The 15,219-nt window shown below is 42.8% G+C and overlaps 7 protein-coding genes across 7 annotated transcripts; 4 read left to right on the top strand and 3 right to left on the bottom strand.

Annotated features, from left to right (window-relative positions):
- The first annotated feature begins 416 nt into the window (after nucleotides 1-416).
- LOC108105284 lies at nucleotides 417-2,815 on the top strand. Its single transcript, XM_017211773.2, has 5 exons — nucleotides 417-727; nucleotides 781-944; nucleotides 1,011-1,144; nucleotides 1,246-1,891; nucleotides 1,954-2,815. Exons 1-5 carry the CDS (start codon nucleotides 584-586, stop codon nucleotides 2,180-2,182), a joined length of 1,317 nt encoding a protein of 438 aa, XP_017067262.1. The 5' UTR covers nucleotides 417-583; the 3' UTR covers nucleotides 2,183-2,815.
- LOC108105283 (coiled-coil domain-containing protein 174) lies at nucleotides 2,762-4,789 on the bottom strand. The gene is given in 4 exon segments (XM_017211772.2): nucleotides 2,762-2,904; nucleotides 2,906-4,219; nucleotides 4,221-4,620; nucleotides 4,751-4,789. Coding segments are annotated over 3 exon segments (1,725 nt in total). The 5' UTR covers nucleotides 4,557-4,620; nucleotides 4,751-4,789; the 3' UTR covers nucleotides 2,762-2,829.
- Nucleotides 4,790-4,816: 27 nt separating this feature from the next.
- LOC108105286 (SRR1-like protein) lies at nucleotides 4,817-5,829 on the top strand. Its single transcript, XM_017211775.2, is given in 3 exon segments — nucleotides 4,817-5,000; nucleotides 5,055-5,289; nucleotides 5,291-5,829. Coding segments are annotated over 3 exon segments (831 nt in total). The 5' UTR covers nucleotides 4,817-4,857; the 3' UTR covers nucleotides 5,744-5,829.
- On the bottom strand, nucleotides 5,823-7,830 carry LOC108105285 (transcription termination factor 5, mitochondrial). Its single transcript, XM_017211774.2, is given in 5 exon segments — nucleotides 5,823-6,181; nucleotides 6,242-6,466; nucleotides 6,517-6,953; nucleotides 6,955-7,496; nucleotides 7,549-7,830. Coding segments are annotated over 5 exon segments (1,683 nt in total). The 5' UTR covers nucleotides 7,739-7,830; the 3' UTR covers nucleotides 5,823-5,892.
- A 244-nt stretch (nucleotides 7,831-8,074) lies between these two features.
- LOC108105309 (ribosome production factor 2 homolog) lies at nucleotides 8,075-9,276 on the top strand. The gene is made up of 3 exons (XM_017211802.2): nucleotides 8,075-8,177; nucleotides 8,237-8,452; nucleotides 8,515-9,276. The coding sequence occupies exons 1-3, from the start codon at nucleotides 8,158-8,160 to the stop codon at nucleotides 9,221-9,223; spliced, it is 945 nt and encodes a 314-aa protein (XP_017067291.1). The 5' UTR covers nucleotides 8,075-8,157; the 3' UTR covers nucleotides 9,224-9,276.
- Nucleotides 9,233-10,381, bottom strand: LOC108105310 (COMM domain-containing protein 2). Its single transcript, XM_017211803.2, is given in 3 exon segments — nucleotides 9,233-9,440; nucleotides 9,442-10,027; nucleotides 10,088-10,381. Coding segments are annotated over 2 exon segments (702 nt in total). The 5' UTR covers nucleotides 10,015-10,027; nucleotides 10,088-10,381; the 3' UTR covers nucleotides 9,233-9,311.
- A 310-nt stretch (nucleotides 10,382-10,691) lies between these two features.
- LOC108105297 (malate dehydrogenase, mitochondrial) lies at nucleotides 10,692-12,966 on the top strand. Its single transcript, XM_017211791.2, has 4 exons — nucleotides 10,692-10,857; nucleotides 11,041-11,248; nucleotides 11,975-12,171; nucleotides 12,235-12,966. The coding sequence occupies exons 1-4, from the start codon at nucleotides 10,792-10,794 to the stop codon at nucleotides 12,772-12,774; spliced, it is 1,011 nt and encodes a 336-aa protein (XP_017067280.1). The 5' UTR covers nucleotides 10,692-10,791; the 3' UTR covers nucleotides 12,775-12,966.
- The last annotated feature ends 2,253 nt before the right edge of the window (nucleotides 12,967-15,219 follow it).

The raw sequence follows: 15,219 nt of genomic DNA, 5'->3' as shown, positions 1-15,219 counted from the left end.
TTGACCTCCAAAGGATTTCTTTTAGAATCAGTAAGTTAATTTTTTAATTTAATATCTAGTTTAATTTAAATGCTCTCCTACGTATGCATACGTATTTTCGTACGTAATTTCATTGCAACGTAATGTAGTTTGTTATTACGCGGCCCAGGGCTGCGATAACGTAAAGGATAACTGAAAGGAAGTATCAATAAACTTAAGAACCTATAAAAAATGTAATTCATTTTGGTACATTGTATATACATAAGTAATTTAACTTTATTTATATTTAACTATTTTAATAAATAAGAAAATACTGACTTTTAGAGATGGCCAGTTTGAATAATTCTCTCGTGAGAACAAAAAACACGAATAAAACCGAAAGCACGAAAAGGACGAAAAGTGTAAAAAAGATACGACAAAGAAAGAAGAAGAAGAAGCACATAGCAGGGCGAAAAGAAACACATGTTCGCGTAAAATCGATGAATAAACTTTAAAGGAGAAATTGAAACCTGAAAGGAGCAGCGTGTTCGGCCATTTGTTAACATACATTATCCCCGGAACATTGCGTAAATCGTTTCCTGCAAAAGCCGGGACCCCTGGTAAAATGGGTATTACGGAAACATCAGCAACAACAACAACCGGAATGGGAGCGGCAAATGCTATGGAGAGCAAGCAAATTCTGTCGCTAGAGGCTTTTCAGGACATCTTCAAGCACGTGGAACCGGAAGTCCAGATTGATGCCTTTGAGGTAGGAAGTTTTTAAACGGTTATGAAATTATTTGCATCCATTAATATATTCAGCTGGCCCCGGGCTCCGACCGCGGTGACAACTACACGGCCGCCCTGTACCGCATAAAGCTCACCGGGAAACGACGGAATCTCAAATGGGAACAGAACGTTATCTGCAAGGTTTTGCCGGAAAGTCTGGTCGCCCGTGAGGCCTACAAAAGCGACAAGCTATTTCGGTTAGTGGTTTTCGTTTTAATTTTTTTAATATAAAAGTTAATTTAGGTTTCCTGCTCATCCGACAGCAACGAGGTGGAGTTCTACACCACCATCATGCCAGAGCTTTTGAAGTTTCAGGCCAGCAAAACGGACCAGGACACACCCGTGTTCAACGCCATTCCCAAGTGCTATTCAGCCAGGCAAGATTTGCTTATTATGGGTAAATAACATATATACTTTGAATACATATATATATATATATATATGTATAAAACATAAAAGACTTTTAAAATATATTAAAATATCTTACATTTTTTGCAGAGGACCTTCGCGAACGTGGCTTCCAAATGTCCGACCGCCACAAAGGACTTAGTCTTGAAGAGACACAGTCCGTCCTGCTGCAAGTGGCCCAGCTGCATGCCCTTAGCCTGGCATACAAATTCGAGAATCCGCTGGATTTTAGCAAGCTGTGCAGCGTGATCAGCGAGGGAATCTTTTGCACGGCCAACACGAGTTGGTATCGAAACTATTATGAACGCCTCACCAAGAACGCCATTCAGATGGTGTCAGAAGTGCTGCCCGCGGACTCAAAGTATGTACTGGCCATTAGCAATTTTGCGGAGAGCTCCTCCTTCTTCGGCCGGATGGTACAGTTGGCAAGCGCCGAGTCGCCACTATCAGCCATCTGTCACGGCGACTGTTGGGTGAATAACTTTCTGTACCACTATGATCCAGAGGATTCGCAACGGGTACTGGAGGTAGCACTGATCGACTTCCAGCTGATACGCCACAGCTCTATCGCTTTGGACATTGCCAATCTGTTATACTGCTGCACCACAAAGGAAATGCGGGATGCCAAGCTTCAGACTCTGCTTAAGATCTACACGGAGGAGCTGTTTCGATGGTTGCAAATCCTGTGCACAAATTTGCCAGATCACTGCGACACTTTGGAGAAGCTGCAAGATCTGTAAGCATGTGATTCCGACTGAGAGATCCGTACATAAAAGTTATTTACACTTTCCTGTTTAGTTTTGCCGAGGAACTAAAAACTTACGGACGCTTTGCTCTTGGTCTAGCCATGGACATCCTTCCTATTAGCACTTGCTCCTCGGAAGATGCCCCGGATATGTACTTAAAACGAAGCGACGATCAAGATGAGGACGAGGGTGCGCCCACGCTCAACTTTCCACCTAACGATCTGTGCCGCCAGAAAATGTCCGAAATAGTCATCGATATGGTGGATCGGGATATGCTCTAGGCAAAACTGCAGCCAAAACGGAACGCCTGCTGTCTGCCCAAAACACCAATTACCAATAATATACCAGCTCAGATAGCATGCTCCAGTTGATTCTCACTTTAACCCTTAGTTATATCCAATTTAGTAAATATTACCATTAGAATAGCAAGACTTTGTACGTTTAGGGTACCACCGCTACCTTTATGTTATACTTCTATAATAGCAGCCAATTCCTTGGCCCTGCGTCCCAGACAGGACTTCGTGAAGTCAAAGTTAACACTTAACCGTATTATTAATTTATCATCTACTTTGTTTATGAATGAGCAAAACAACCGATGCCAAAATAGTGTAGATTTAAAACTCAAGGTACTTGTTTCGCATTTAGTTTTACGGTACCCGTTTTCGAAAGCCAATTGCACTTTGAGGAATATTCTCCGAATCTCTGTTACGTTAATCTTTTCGAAATGGAATTGGGCACAGGGCCTTATTTGACAGGAATTGTAAGAATGCACTTTATGATCTAGCCGTAGCTGAAATGAACAATACATTTGTTGAACGTAGGTCAAAGAACACAGACAATAGAAAGCTTGTCTAGGCGTATTGTGTTTTTCTAAAGTATTCTTTACACTAATAATAAACTATAAATGAAGGGTATGCGTTGCATTAACTTAGTAGTCAGCCTTGGCTGTCCAGGTGGCCTTGTTGCCCAGCACTCCCTTGTCACAGTTTTCCCGCAGAAACTTTTAGACCTGCTTCGATGGAACGCTCAAGATCGGCCTGGGATTTGGGACGCTTCGCTGGTGGCGGTGGAATTGTGCAATCCAATCCAGGTGGTGGAGGTATGGCAGCACCACGACCGGAAGTACTCGGTTCCTCAACGTTTTCATCTTCGTTGTACGTGCTATAGTTCCGTCGCTGAAACTTCTTTTCCTTCTTAGTGCTGTGGAAGTTATGGAACTCAGGCTCCTCGTCATTGCTTAATACCAAAGACGGAGGCGGTGGGACGCTGCTAAAGTTGCTGCGCTTGAGAGAAACCGGTTCTGGCATGGGAGCAAATTCTGTCTGGCGTTGGGCCCGTTGCTTTTCGTTCCACTCCTCCTGGGACATGGGTAGACGTTCGGCCTTGTACTTCCACTCCTCAGGTTTTTCTTCGTTATCTGAGTCGCGTCGCTTGGCAACACCAGGTTTATCCCTATCCCAATCGCGAACGTGTTCCTTGCGTAATTCCTCAAGTTCAGCCTCCTCTTTCGCTTTCTTTTTCGCAATCGCAGCCTTTTTTTCTAGCTCATCCCTCTCTCGTTCTGCGGCTTCGGCAGCAGATTCGTCCTTCTTCTGCTGCTCCTCGCGCTCATACTGCTCCTTGCTGATGGGTGGCAAGCCGTTGCGAGCACGTATCCTATTTTTGGCCGCTAGAACACGGTCGGCCACCATCCTGTCCCGCTTGGCACGTATCTCGTCTCGCCGGGTCTGCTCCGCTGTTGTGGCCTTGCGGGCTTTCTCCAATTCCAACTGCTGCTTCCTGCGTTCGTCTTCGTCCGTTGAGAAGGCATAGTAACCAACGCCATGAGTGCGCGCCTCGTCGAAGAAGACATCCTGGTAGTGGACATCGGGTTTGTCGATATTCTCTTGCTCCTTGCGTTCCCAGTTCATGCGCTGCTCGTCGTGCTTGGTCATGGTGGACAGGGCATCGCTGAAGACACTTTCCGATGGCCGTGGTCCAATGCAGGAATCACCGTCATCGTCATCGTCGCTATTGTGATAACTTTTCTGAGGGAGGCTGCCTTTGGTATCTATCATCCAGTTCGCCTTGGTCTGATCTAGGCGCTCCGGCATGCTCTCAGCTAGTTGTCGATCGCGTTCTTTTGCCTCCTTTAGGTCCTTCCTTGAACACTTCCTAGTGCGACCAAGGCAATCTAAGTACTCTACTTCATCATCGTCATCGTCATCGCCGTGGCCGCGGTCGTCATCGCTGGAACTGTCGCTGCTCAGCCGACGACGGGATTCACTGCTCGACCTTGGCTGTTCCTCGTCAGCCTCCTGTTTCTTGCGGTTGAACATTAACCAAGCAGTTGTCATCGGAATTAAGGCTGCCGCCGTTACGGCTCATTTTGTCGTAGTACTTGCTCTTGGCCTCAAGGACGCGCCGTGACTTTTCCAACTGAGCATGGTCCTCCGCCTCGTACACCTTTGCGCCATTGTCGGTGCTCCCAACTTTTTTGTAGCCCCGATCATTGGACTTTTCCTTGACGCTGCTGCTCTTGGTGGGCTTGAAATCGGCGGTCGATGACTGGATGCCCTTTGCTAATCTGACTTCATGCTGTTTCCTCAAAAGTTCCGCCTTCAGGCTAAGCAATGAAGATAAATTTACGCTGATCGCTTTGTTTGGATCGTTCATAGCGAGTAAACATACTTTAATAAAGTTCGATGGTGGAGGAAGAAGAAGAATAACAGCTGGTACACTGAAACATGAAAAACACAAAACCGAATCAAAAAGTATTAATTTCATAATATTCTTTTAATAAATTAAAATGTGAGGATTTGAAATATTTGTCGAAATAGTAGAAGATTGTAGTGGAAAATATTAATTACCAATAAACAATTTTTCGTCTACAAATGTTCTCTATGTAACTCAAGAACCGTAAATACGGTCACACTGAATTGAAAAGAAGAAGAAACGTGTTTATTTACCTTTTGAAATGTCGAACTCTGGAGAGGATTTTCAGGTGGTTACTCGGAAGAAATGGATGGCCCGAAAGTGCCTGAGGCGACGGGATCGCCACAAATCCGAGAGCGATTATTTAATCGACTGCCCGGATGTGAATGTGAAGAAATTTCAACCGTAAGTTTGAGATGAGTACTGAAGGCACTAACCCTACAAGAACTTTACTTGCAGACGTCTGGAGAACTTGTGCACCGAGATGTGTCAAAGTGATTATTTCATAATGGCCGTGGAAACATTACAACAGCAGCTTGAAGGCATAAAAAAACCACTGGAGCGAATTGTCTGCCTTGGCCTGGGACCATTTTCTCGCACCTACCATGCCCTTCATCAGGCCGCTTTCGTGATTGGACTGCAGCGGCACCACAAGATCACGGAGGCTATTTACTTTGATCCTGTTTTCAGGGATAAGCGAGAAGGAACTAATCCGCCTGTTCGACGGACGTGTAATGAGCGAAGACTGCGCTGGCAAAGACGAGGCGAAGGTGCCCACGCTCTACTATCTACCACATTGCCCATACGCCCTGATGCACAACATCTTGTGGTGTAACTGGAAAAGAGAAACACTGCCCAATGTTTTCCTCATTTCAAACAGTTTTGAGATGCTGACAATGACGCCGAGAAGTCAAGATGATCACATAACACGGATAGTTGAACATTGCACAGAGACACCTCTGGAGGACGATTACGAGCACCATAATGTATTCAATGACTTATCACTGCACACATTTCCCACGGAGTCCCTGCCAGCCATCGAGGACCTAGCCTTTTGGACACGATGTGCTCCCTTGAAGGTGAACGAGGATGAGCTGATTACAGAAACAGAGACGAATTTTGCCGCCCTAAAGTTGGAATCGGAGTAAATTCAGTTTCTAGTTTTTAAGAGTAATGCAATAAACACGTGTTTATAAAAGTGTTCATGTAATGATATAAAAATACCAATTAATGCTTATGTTGGGATTTCATTATTGTTGCAAATTTTAATAAGAAACTATTTACATATTTCGTGCGCCTATAAATGCTGCATGGCCAGCTTATCTGCAGGTTTTACACCATATTTATAGACCTTGTTAAGGCTTTCGGGGAAGTCGGGCAGTAAGTTGTTAAAGTTTTCCACGTGATGTGAATGTTGCTCCGTCCAGATGCCGTCGCCTGTAAAGTGGAACTCTGATTCGATAAGGTAGAGGATGAGAGTCAGGATCTCGTTGTTGCTCAGAGAATCAAACTTTGCCACTGGCAACTGAAGTTCTTCTTGGGCATCTGGTGATTGTAAAAGAAGCATCTTTTCCTCTATACGTTTGCTGAATAGCGATAAGAAAGATTTAAAATTAATTTCCAATTATTATTTATTTATCACTTACATGGGATACAGAAGCAAGTGGATGTTTGCAAAAATCTCATTCAACTTAAACTTCTTACTTTGTAGGTACTCCAGACATTGTTTAACGTGCAGCAAGGGTATGTGGCACCAGTTGGGATGGCGGGAAAGTAGATTGCGCAGCACTTGTACGTCTTTGGACAAAACATTACCCAAGTAGACCACGATATCACGACCTTTGGTACGATCCGAACCATCTCTGGCAAATCTGTAATAAATGGAATTTAGGGAGGGTTCTTGGATTATAATAATATTTACTTTGCAAAAGCTTCCGAGCCGCAGGAAAGGATGTGCAAGGAGGCACAACGAACCCTCAGCTGATTTAGGTAATCTAGACGTAGTCGTGCCTTATTTTGGTAGTGAACCAGTCTCAGTACTCGCGGGTTGGTGCCCAAAACCTGAAACTCTTCAATCTCGTGTAGATCCCTCAGTCGCTCCAGCACTGTATCCGGCCCTAAGGTGAGCACCTCTAAGCAGCGCAGGACAGCATCCTCACTGATTCCAAAGGCGTGAACATGCTGCAGTGTTTGTTTTAAACTATCGCAGGTGGACATCAGAATCTTTGGCCGTCGGAAGCCGATATCGCGTATATTCTGTGAGTCGATGGTGGGTATCTCCCGAAGGATGCGTCTTACATTATCCGCTTCCGAATAGAGCAGAAAACTATTCTTCCTAAGTCGCTCGGCAGGGAAACTTAAACTCAGTAGTAAGAAGTTCCACAGTATCTTGTACTGCCCGAAAGCTCTTATGGCGAATGCGGGAGTAAACGCGCCACAGCTTCTGTAGATCACTTTCGTCCATCTGAAGGCGTTCGCGTAGGTAAGCGTTTAGCAAGGATTGCCTAAGACTTTTTAGCGTGAGGGTTTCGCTGTCTAACTCCCGCAAATCCACCGGCAGGTTTATGCTCGTAAAAAATCCAGCCAGCCGCTCCGCCACCCTTACATCAAAGGGGATGTAACTATGAGCTTTAAGGACTTCTATCGGCTTGTTGACCACAGTCACATACTTTGCCAGCGTTTGGATAGTAACGTTGTGAAAACCACACTCTTGCAGAACACTGTGGCGATTGGCTAGCGTGGTGGCTCCATAGTAGATAATCATGGGCTTGGCTATGATGTCTTCCACGCTGTAGTTCAAAGATTTTAAAGTGTCGTAAGAGTTTAGTAGGTCCTTTCGCTTCAAAGTTTTTAGCTCCGGATGTTTCTCCAAGGCAGCCACCCAAGTCCGATAGTTACTACCTATAAAGACACTATAATTACTCCTTAAATCAATTATCGACTGGAAACTTACCCAGATTTTTTGCCAAATAGCTTGCATTTAGAGGCTCTTCCGACGGCATCTCAATTGTCGGAGGCTTTGGGAGTTTCGGTGTCTGCATCTCCTGCCTAGCAGTGGTTCTTTTCGAACTGGTCATTCCCCGCGCCAACTGCCCAAAGCTTCTGGCCAGCAGTTGCGCTTGATTATGGCCGTTGCGCAGCATAATTATAACATTTCCTGTGTTTTTATTTACAACCAATGAAGAAACGTACTGGCAAACATGTAACTGTTACTCGGTGTGAATAGCATCACTCTTCGGGGTTAATGACAACTGTTGCTGTCAGTGATGACATTTTGAGATCTTTAAGTAAGCAATATAATACGAAAAAAAATATTTCTTCAAAATAATTCACTGGTATTTCTTTAATATTTTACAGAATTAAACATTAGTTTTAATTGGCTAGAAAGGAAATTAAATTGTTCCCAATCCTCTAATCAGACAAAAAATATCGATACAACCGGCTAATCAATTTGATCGATAGCATCATGGAGTTTTCACATCTCTATTCCCGCAACACTTACACGTGCATGCTTGAATTTTAGTTTATTTGACTTTGTTTTTCATTAAGAAAGTACTTAAATATGTCGCTTTTACGAATCAGGTAAACAAAATAGCTCAATCTAATAATAACCAATGAATCTCAACCAATTGCATATTCAGGAAACCCAAAACCCGCAAGGGAAAGAAGGTGCTGTTGGCTAGGGAGCCGCAACTAATTGAGTCCGCACGCACAATGCTGTTTTTGGACGGTCGGAAGTGCGGTGGCAACGTGAAGCTATGTATGAAGGATCTGCAGGCGCTAAAGAAACCTTTGGTTAAGGTCCTAAACCGCAAGAACGACATAACACCTTTTGACGATCCCTCCTCACTAGAGTTGTAAGTATAAAAGGCTTCTTTTAAACGATGCCTAATCATTGTAAAAATTTATTTTTTCCCAGCTTGACCATGAAGAACGATGCCGCCTTGTTCACGTTTGGTTCCACATCGAAAAAGCGACCTGACAACATCATCCTAGGCCGGATTTTTGAGAACGAGGTACTGGATATGTTTGAGCTAGGCATTAAGCGGTATCAGGCAATTTCCGAGTTCAAAAACGAAAAGATTGGGTCCTGTGTAAAGCCCTGTCTGGTGTTCAATGGACCCAAATGGGCGCAGACCGAGGAACTGAGACGCCTTCGCAACCTGTTCATCGACACTTTCCAGCGTGAGAAGGTGGATTCTATTCGACTCCAGGGAATCGAGCACATTCTCAGCTTTACGGTGACGGATGACATGAACATCCTGATGCGTTCCTACCGCATTCTTCTTAAGAAGTCCGGCCAGTCGACGCCTCGTATAGAACTGGAAGAGATTGGACCCTCTGCCGACTTTGCCATACGTCGCACCAAGATTGCCAGCGATGATCTTTACAAGCAATCTCGCAAGCAGCCCAAACAGCTGAAGGCGGGCAAGAAGAAGAACATAAGTACGGACCTTCTGGGCAACACCAAGGGACGCGTCCATCTGGGCAAACAACAGACAGGCTCCATTCAAACGCGTCGCGTCAAGGCTCTGCGCAAAACACCTGAGGAGAAGAAAGAGAACCGCCAGCGCAAAAAGGTTGCCCTAAAGGCCGCCGCCGCGGAAGCTCTGGCGGCCTCGCAATAAACACAATCCTTTTTCTAGTTAGCTTTAGTTGTAATAAATTGGTCCAGATTAAATTAGCGTTAACAAGTGTACGAGTTCTGGAGTAGTATCAGTGTGTGCCACCGACAATGTTGCGAATGCGCCTCGTCTTGGACTCGGCCAGTGCATCTTCTAACGTTTTGATCATGTATAAAAGACTGCTGACATCCGTCTGCACTATCATATCCTTCCGATGAAGACCGCTCATCCTCCTGCATGGCCTGCAGCTCCTGTTCGCTACGTCCGGAGACGTCTACTGCCAGCAACTCGCGGTTTTCGTTCTTCGGTTCTGTGTGCAAGTATAACTTCATAGTCACAAACACTTGGCACTGGTCCAGCAGAGATCGAGAGGCGGTGCGCACTTCCAGACGCCAATCTAAGTTAACCAACCGATAAGCACGGATGTTGGCCGACTTGATTGACCCCTCCACAAAGTTTCGCTTGCTAGTGACAAACTGCTCGAGGATCTCAAGCACTTCATCACTGAGATCAGGGAATGTCTGGCGCAGTAAAGCCTGCATGTTGACGGAACTACTTTCCACCCGGGTGGTTACACTGATAAGCAGTGAAATCAGCGCCTCAACCGTTTGCTGTACTGTCTCTGCACTTGCCGAGTCCGAGTACTTCTTGGACAGGGCTTCGTAGCGGTCGGGATTGGGTCCATTTAACAGGTAATCAAAGGCGGACTTGCACAGCTCCACCACATCGCTGCCAGGTCTTTGGAGCAGGCTCAAATGATCGCGCTGCTCTTGGCTTAACCGTAGGGATGACATCTTTGTGATACGGCTATGTAGGTATAAAATAGAATTCATTAGGCATATAATTATTAAGTTTGTAGAAACTTACCCTCAATACTTAGTTATTTAAAACTTTTTTGGTTCTTTACTCTAACTGTAAATCTTATAATCAAGTTAATTATCAAACATAAACAATTGAGATTTACCTCATCGGATTCTCATTTAGTTATAGGCACAGATACAAAATGAGATTATTTAACAATCACCTAAACATTATATACGATTAATAATAATAAACTTTTGATTTTATTCCGCAGTAAAACTTTTGCAGAAGTAAATAATATTTATAGGGAAAAACAAAAATAAATAAACCTTCTTGTTATCGAAGAACGATAGATGTCTAGTCGCTGCGACTAGGCTAGCAGTAAAATTCGATTATTATACAAAAATATCGATAGCGTCGGGATAAATTCAAATTTTTAGATCATGCTGTGTAACGGTATTTTCGGGAATTATAAGAAATAGGTAAAATTAACAGAATCATACCATTTACCAGAAACCATTTTATGTTAAACAATTAAAAGGTATATAATCAAATCCAAAACCTTCAGGTAAAAACCTTACCAAATGAAAGCTTTTCGTTCAAATTAAAAGCTTCTTAGCGATAGCAACCCTGTTCACCCCCGCCACCTTGGCAACAACAACAACATGGATTCGCAAATCTGTTTCATTGGCCCGTGGGATTTTGCTGGCAAAGCTGCTCTCGTTTAATTGTTTTAACATTTACATTTTGTATTAAATAATCTTGCAAATATGCTGAAGCAAGTGACGAAGCAATTGGCCCTGCAGGGAGTGCGCACCTTTTCGGTTGGCCAGCAGGTGAGAATTGTATTTACCAAAAATCCCGGCTAGAATTCTGGTGGCCGCCCATTCCATTGCAACTGTTTACGTAACAGGCGGATGTTATAGTGCATCTCTTAAAGCAATAATTATAAAACCTGACATAACACCTTTATTCTCAAAGGTACTCAATGGGTTTTGCATTCGATTTTTTATATATAGAACAACTACAAGGTGACCGTTTGCGGCGCCGCTGGAGGTATTGGCCAGCCTCTGTCGCTGCTCCTGAAGCAGAATCCCCTGGTCACTGATTTGGCCCTTTACGATATTGTGCATACGCCCGGTGTGGCCGCCGATCTTTCGCACATCGACACCAAGAGCAAGACCGCCGGATTCATCGGTGCCGACCAGCTGGGCGATTCCCTGAAGGGTGAGTAGAGGGCAGGGGCCGTGTGTGAGGTTATGTGATGAGCGGATACAAGTGGAAAATTTACTTGGAGTGAGAAGTGGTTGGGGGGGTCGAGGGGGTAATCCCACTTATGATATGATATAAACTAAAAATTTGTAGCTTATATGACTTATAGTGGACACTTATGAAGATTTGTGATTTTGTAATAATATTTTAAAAATGCTAAATAGCTGTTTAAGTAATTTTATACAAATTATTTCTAAACAAATCACAAATTAAAGATTGTCAGTTATTATATGTGCATTAATATCAAAAAAAGTAAGACCAATTTAGAATTTACGTTAAATATTAAAATTTAATTCAAACATAATTTGCCGAAATTTTTCGAATATTGAATGGATTTTTTTCTTTTACATAAATAACTATTTAGTAAGAGTCCAATAAAAAAATACATTAAATTAAGATAAATAAATATGAAGTACTTTTTTTATTAATACAGAGCCTTTTCATGTGATTTGCATGAACCAAGTTTTATGCTCTGATAAGATAAGACAGTAGAGAAAATGTACGCTGATAGAAGGCACTTTGAAGCCATAGAAAGGTTATTGGTATTAATAACGACGTAATCAGAAGCGGCTACTTATCAGTTCAGTAGCTGCGGGGATTGAACCAATAAAAGATCAAAGCTCAAAGTGTCTCTGAGCAAAATTATTAAAAAATATTTATCTGTGTGCCTACCTTTTGCAGGATCCGATGTTGTTGTCATCCCCGCTGGTGTACCCCGCAAGCCCGGCATGACCCGTGATGATCTGTTCAACGTGAACGCTGGCATCATCAAGGACATCTCCAACTCCATTGCCAAGAACTGCCCCAAGGCCCTGGTGGCCATCATCACTAACCCAGTGAACACCTGTGTGCCCATCGCTGCCGAGATTCTGAAGAAGGTAATATAAAATTGGAGAAAACTCTAGTAGAGATCCTATTCTCATATCCATTTCTTTTGCCAGGCTGGTGTCTACGATCCCAAGCGTCTGTTCGGTGTCTCCACTTTGGATGTGGTGCGCGCCCGCGCCTTCATCGGCCATGCCTTGGGTGTGGATCCCCAGAGCGTGCAGATCCCCGTGATCGGCGGACACTCCGGTGTCACCATCCTGCCCGTGCTCTCCCAGAGCCAGCCTCTGTTCAAGGGCAACCAGGACACTATTGAGAAGCTTACCGTGCGTATTCAGGAGGCCGGTACCGAGGTGGTTAAGGCCAAGGCTGGAGCCGGCTCCGCCACTCTGTCGATGGCTTATGCTGGCGCCCGTTTCGCTGGCTCCCTGCTGAAGGGTCTCAATGGCGAGAAGAACGTTATTGAGTGCTCTTACGTGCAGTCCACCGTTACGGAGGCCACCTTCTTCTCCACACCCCTGGTGCTGGGCAAGAACGGCGTCCAGGAGAACCTCGGCCTGCCCAAGCTCAATGACTACGAGAAGAAGCTGCTGGAGGCTGCCATTCCCGAGCTGAAGAAGAACATCCAGAAGGGCATTGACTTCGCCAACGCTTAAGTGACCCTAGAAATCTAATCCATCCCCCAAAAACCGTGTACTTCATTACCGCCCATTGTGAATTGGCATTACTTCCCTTAGCAAATCTTTCGTCTTAAGTCGGCGTGTCCAAAGATTATAGAGATCTACGCTTAGTGTGTGGTAAACAATGAAACCAGTTGATATCTGAAATAAACAAATTGTAAACTTGGATTGATTTCTGTGTTTGCTGTTATTATTATTATGTGGCAATGATTTTTTTAATTAACTGAAAACAATTTAAAAACATATACTTCAGAAAGCTTGAGTAGATTATGGGAAGATCTATTAAGGTTCTTGAGTGCCCCAAAACGATCGCCGAGGTATACGACTGTCTCCTTCCATTCCAAAAACATCTTTCTATCTATACCCATAGGCTTGGATCCGTTTTAGAAATTCTGCAACACCATCAGAGGAAAATTGTTGAGCAGTTTACACTGTTCAAAGGAATGGAGTTGTTTGTTTGACTTTTATTTGGTGTATGGTATTTGCAATAAGAAAATTTGGCCAAGTGTAGGCTACACTGTCGCAAACAAACACAATGCTCACACGGACATGCCCACACAGGCGCAATCAATTAAGCTTCGTTAAGATCAATTTAAACTTGCCCGCATGTCATGGCGGCCCCCTCCCGACGCCCATGACCAACCCCTCCGGAATCCCTGCCATGACTACGGCTCAGAATCCAATGCGTACGCATTTCGGAATTTCTTTTTCAACTATATATAAATTTATGTGAGAGTTGAATATATTTTTTAGTATTATGGCATTCTTATTTGACTGGACATAAGAAATATGTAAAAGCAATGGAATTTTTGGACTTTAACTTCAGTTTTTTTAGATTCTTTTTTGTTTTGATAATAGATTGCACACTTTTATAGTTAAGCAAATTCTAAGCAATTCACACCTTCTTGCAAACAAAATGATTTGGCTAAATTAAGATATCTGATTATTATTGTGATAAGGATATTATTTGGCAAGCCATTCTAGCAACTTAGTGTTAATTGCTATAGGAAACAGAAAATATCACATGTTTTTTAAACTTTGTAAAACTTTGATAAATGTATTTATGTTTTTATTAGAAAGTTTCACATTTGAATGTGTATATAAACTATAATTTTATTCAACTTTAAAAAGTATTTAAATATATAAAATAACCTCCAGGATTGGAAAGTTACAACATAAGAGATTTTCAATAAGACTTTTTCGTTTCTACTTTATTATGGTTGCCAGTTTTAAAATAGGATTTGGTTTTACAGTTTTCGGGTAACCGAAAGCTAATTACGGCATTAAAACTTGGAGTAAAGTGTCTTTTAAGTCAGCTGCTCTTATAAACCTGTTAAAGATTGACTTGAACCAACTCCACATTGATTCGCACTTGTTTGACCAATTAAAACGCTTGGCACCATCTTGAATCAAATAAATTGGATTACTATTAGACAATTTGATTTGTTCATTAAACCAGAAACGATGCAGAGCACCACAGCTTCAATAATTCTAACCTATTTAGCCATAGCGACGGGATGGGCAAACACACCCCCGACTTAATTATCGACGATCGAAAGGCAACGATAACAAGACCAAAACAATCAATTGATACAATTCCATTCATAAAATCAAATCGAACTTGGAACTGCAAGCGAAAATCACAGAGCGCGCCAATTGGCAGAACGCTTTTAATGAAATAATGAGCAGGAATCAATTTCCCGACGCCGCACACTTACTATATGCGATACAAAATTAAATTGCCGGCCGGCATTTTATATTAAAACAAATTGGTTACCATGGATTTACCAGACTCGACACTCTGTTTTTGTAATCGACCTTGTACAATTTTATTTAATTACAAACAATTAAGTTGCCGCACAGGCAGCAGCAGCGCCAAAAACGTTAAGCGACGCCCACAACAGAAGACAGTGTCAAGTGCAGCAACAATAATTAATTAATTAAATATTATCACACAACGCAATCATCTTGTTAATTCATAAATATGAAAGTGTCGATTTTGAATTTAAATAAGCTTTTATCGATAGGCAATTCTGTTAAGCTTAAAAGACCACCGTTTCCACTGCCTACTTATGTTATCGTTTATAAAATAGACAAGTTGTCAATACAAATGTAAAATGTATTAAAATCATAACAAATTAGTACTTTTAAGATAAATATCTTTCTGTCCCTTATTAGACCGGTGTAAGATTTTATCGATGTTTAATACAATACAAAATACAGAGCGGTAAGGATCAGTCACTCAGGCGTCAAAAGCCGCTTTGAAAGTCAAATTCAAATTCTCGAAAGCAATCGGGCATCGATTTCAATTACATAACACCACAAATTACTCTGGGACCGCGATCGTGCCGCTTAACCACTCAGTTGGCGCATTAAATGGCGCCTTCGCCTTAAATAAGTAACAATTGTCGGCAATTAATT

Source organism: Drosophila eugracilis, unplaced genomic scaffold (assembly GCF_018153835.1).
Source record: "Drosophila eugracilis isolate 14026-0451.02 unplaced genomic scaffold, ASM1815383v1 contig_75, whole genome shotgun sequence".
NCBI lineage: Eukaryota > Metazoa > Arthropoda > Insecta > Diptera > Drosophilidae > Drosophila > Drosophila eugracilis.
This window is presented reverse-complemented; position numbering and strand designations above follow the sequence as displayed.

Coding starts and splice junctions, on each gene's coding strand:
- LOC108105284 (XM_017211773.2), top strand. CDS start 584: ATGGGTATTACGGAAACATCAGCAACAACAACAACCGGAATGGGAGCG. Junction 728..780: donor TCCAGATTGATGCCTTTGAG/GTAGGAAGTTTT, acceptor TAATATATTCAG/CTGGCCCCGGGCTCCGACCG. Junction 1,892..1,953: donor TTGGAGAAGCTGCAAGATCT/GTAAGCATGTGA, acceptor TTTCCTGTTTAG/TTTTGCCGAGGAACTAAAAA.
- LOC108105309 (XM_017211802.2), top strand. CDS start 8,158: ATGTCGCTTTTACGAATCAG. Junction 8,178..8,236: donor ATGTCGCTTTTACGAATCAG/GTAAACAAAATA, acceptor TTGCATATTCAG/GAAACCCAAAACCCGCAAGG. Junction 8,453..8,514: donor GATCCCTCCTCACTAGAGTT/GTAAGTATAAAA, acceptor ATTTTTTCCCAG/CTTGACCATGAAGAACGATG.
- LOC108105297 (XM_017211791.2), top strand. CDS start 10,792: ATGCTGAAGCAAGTGACGAAGCAATTGGCCCTGCAGGGAGTGCGCACC. Junction 10,858..11,040: donor CCTTTTCGGTTGGCCAGCAG/GTGAGAATTGTA, acceptor TTTTATATATAG/AACAACTACAAGGTGACCGT. Junction 12,172..12,234: donor CTGCCGAGATTCTGAAGAAG/GTAATATAAAAT, acceptor TTCTTTTGCCAG/GCTGGTGTCTACGATCCCAA.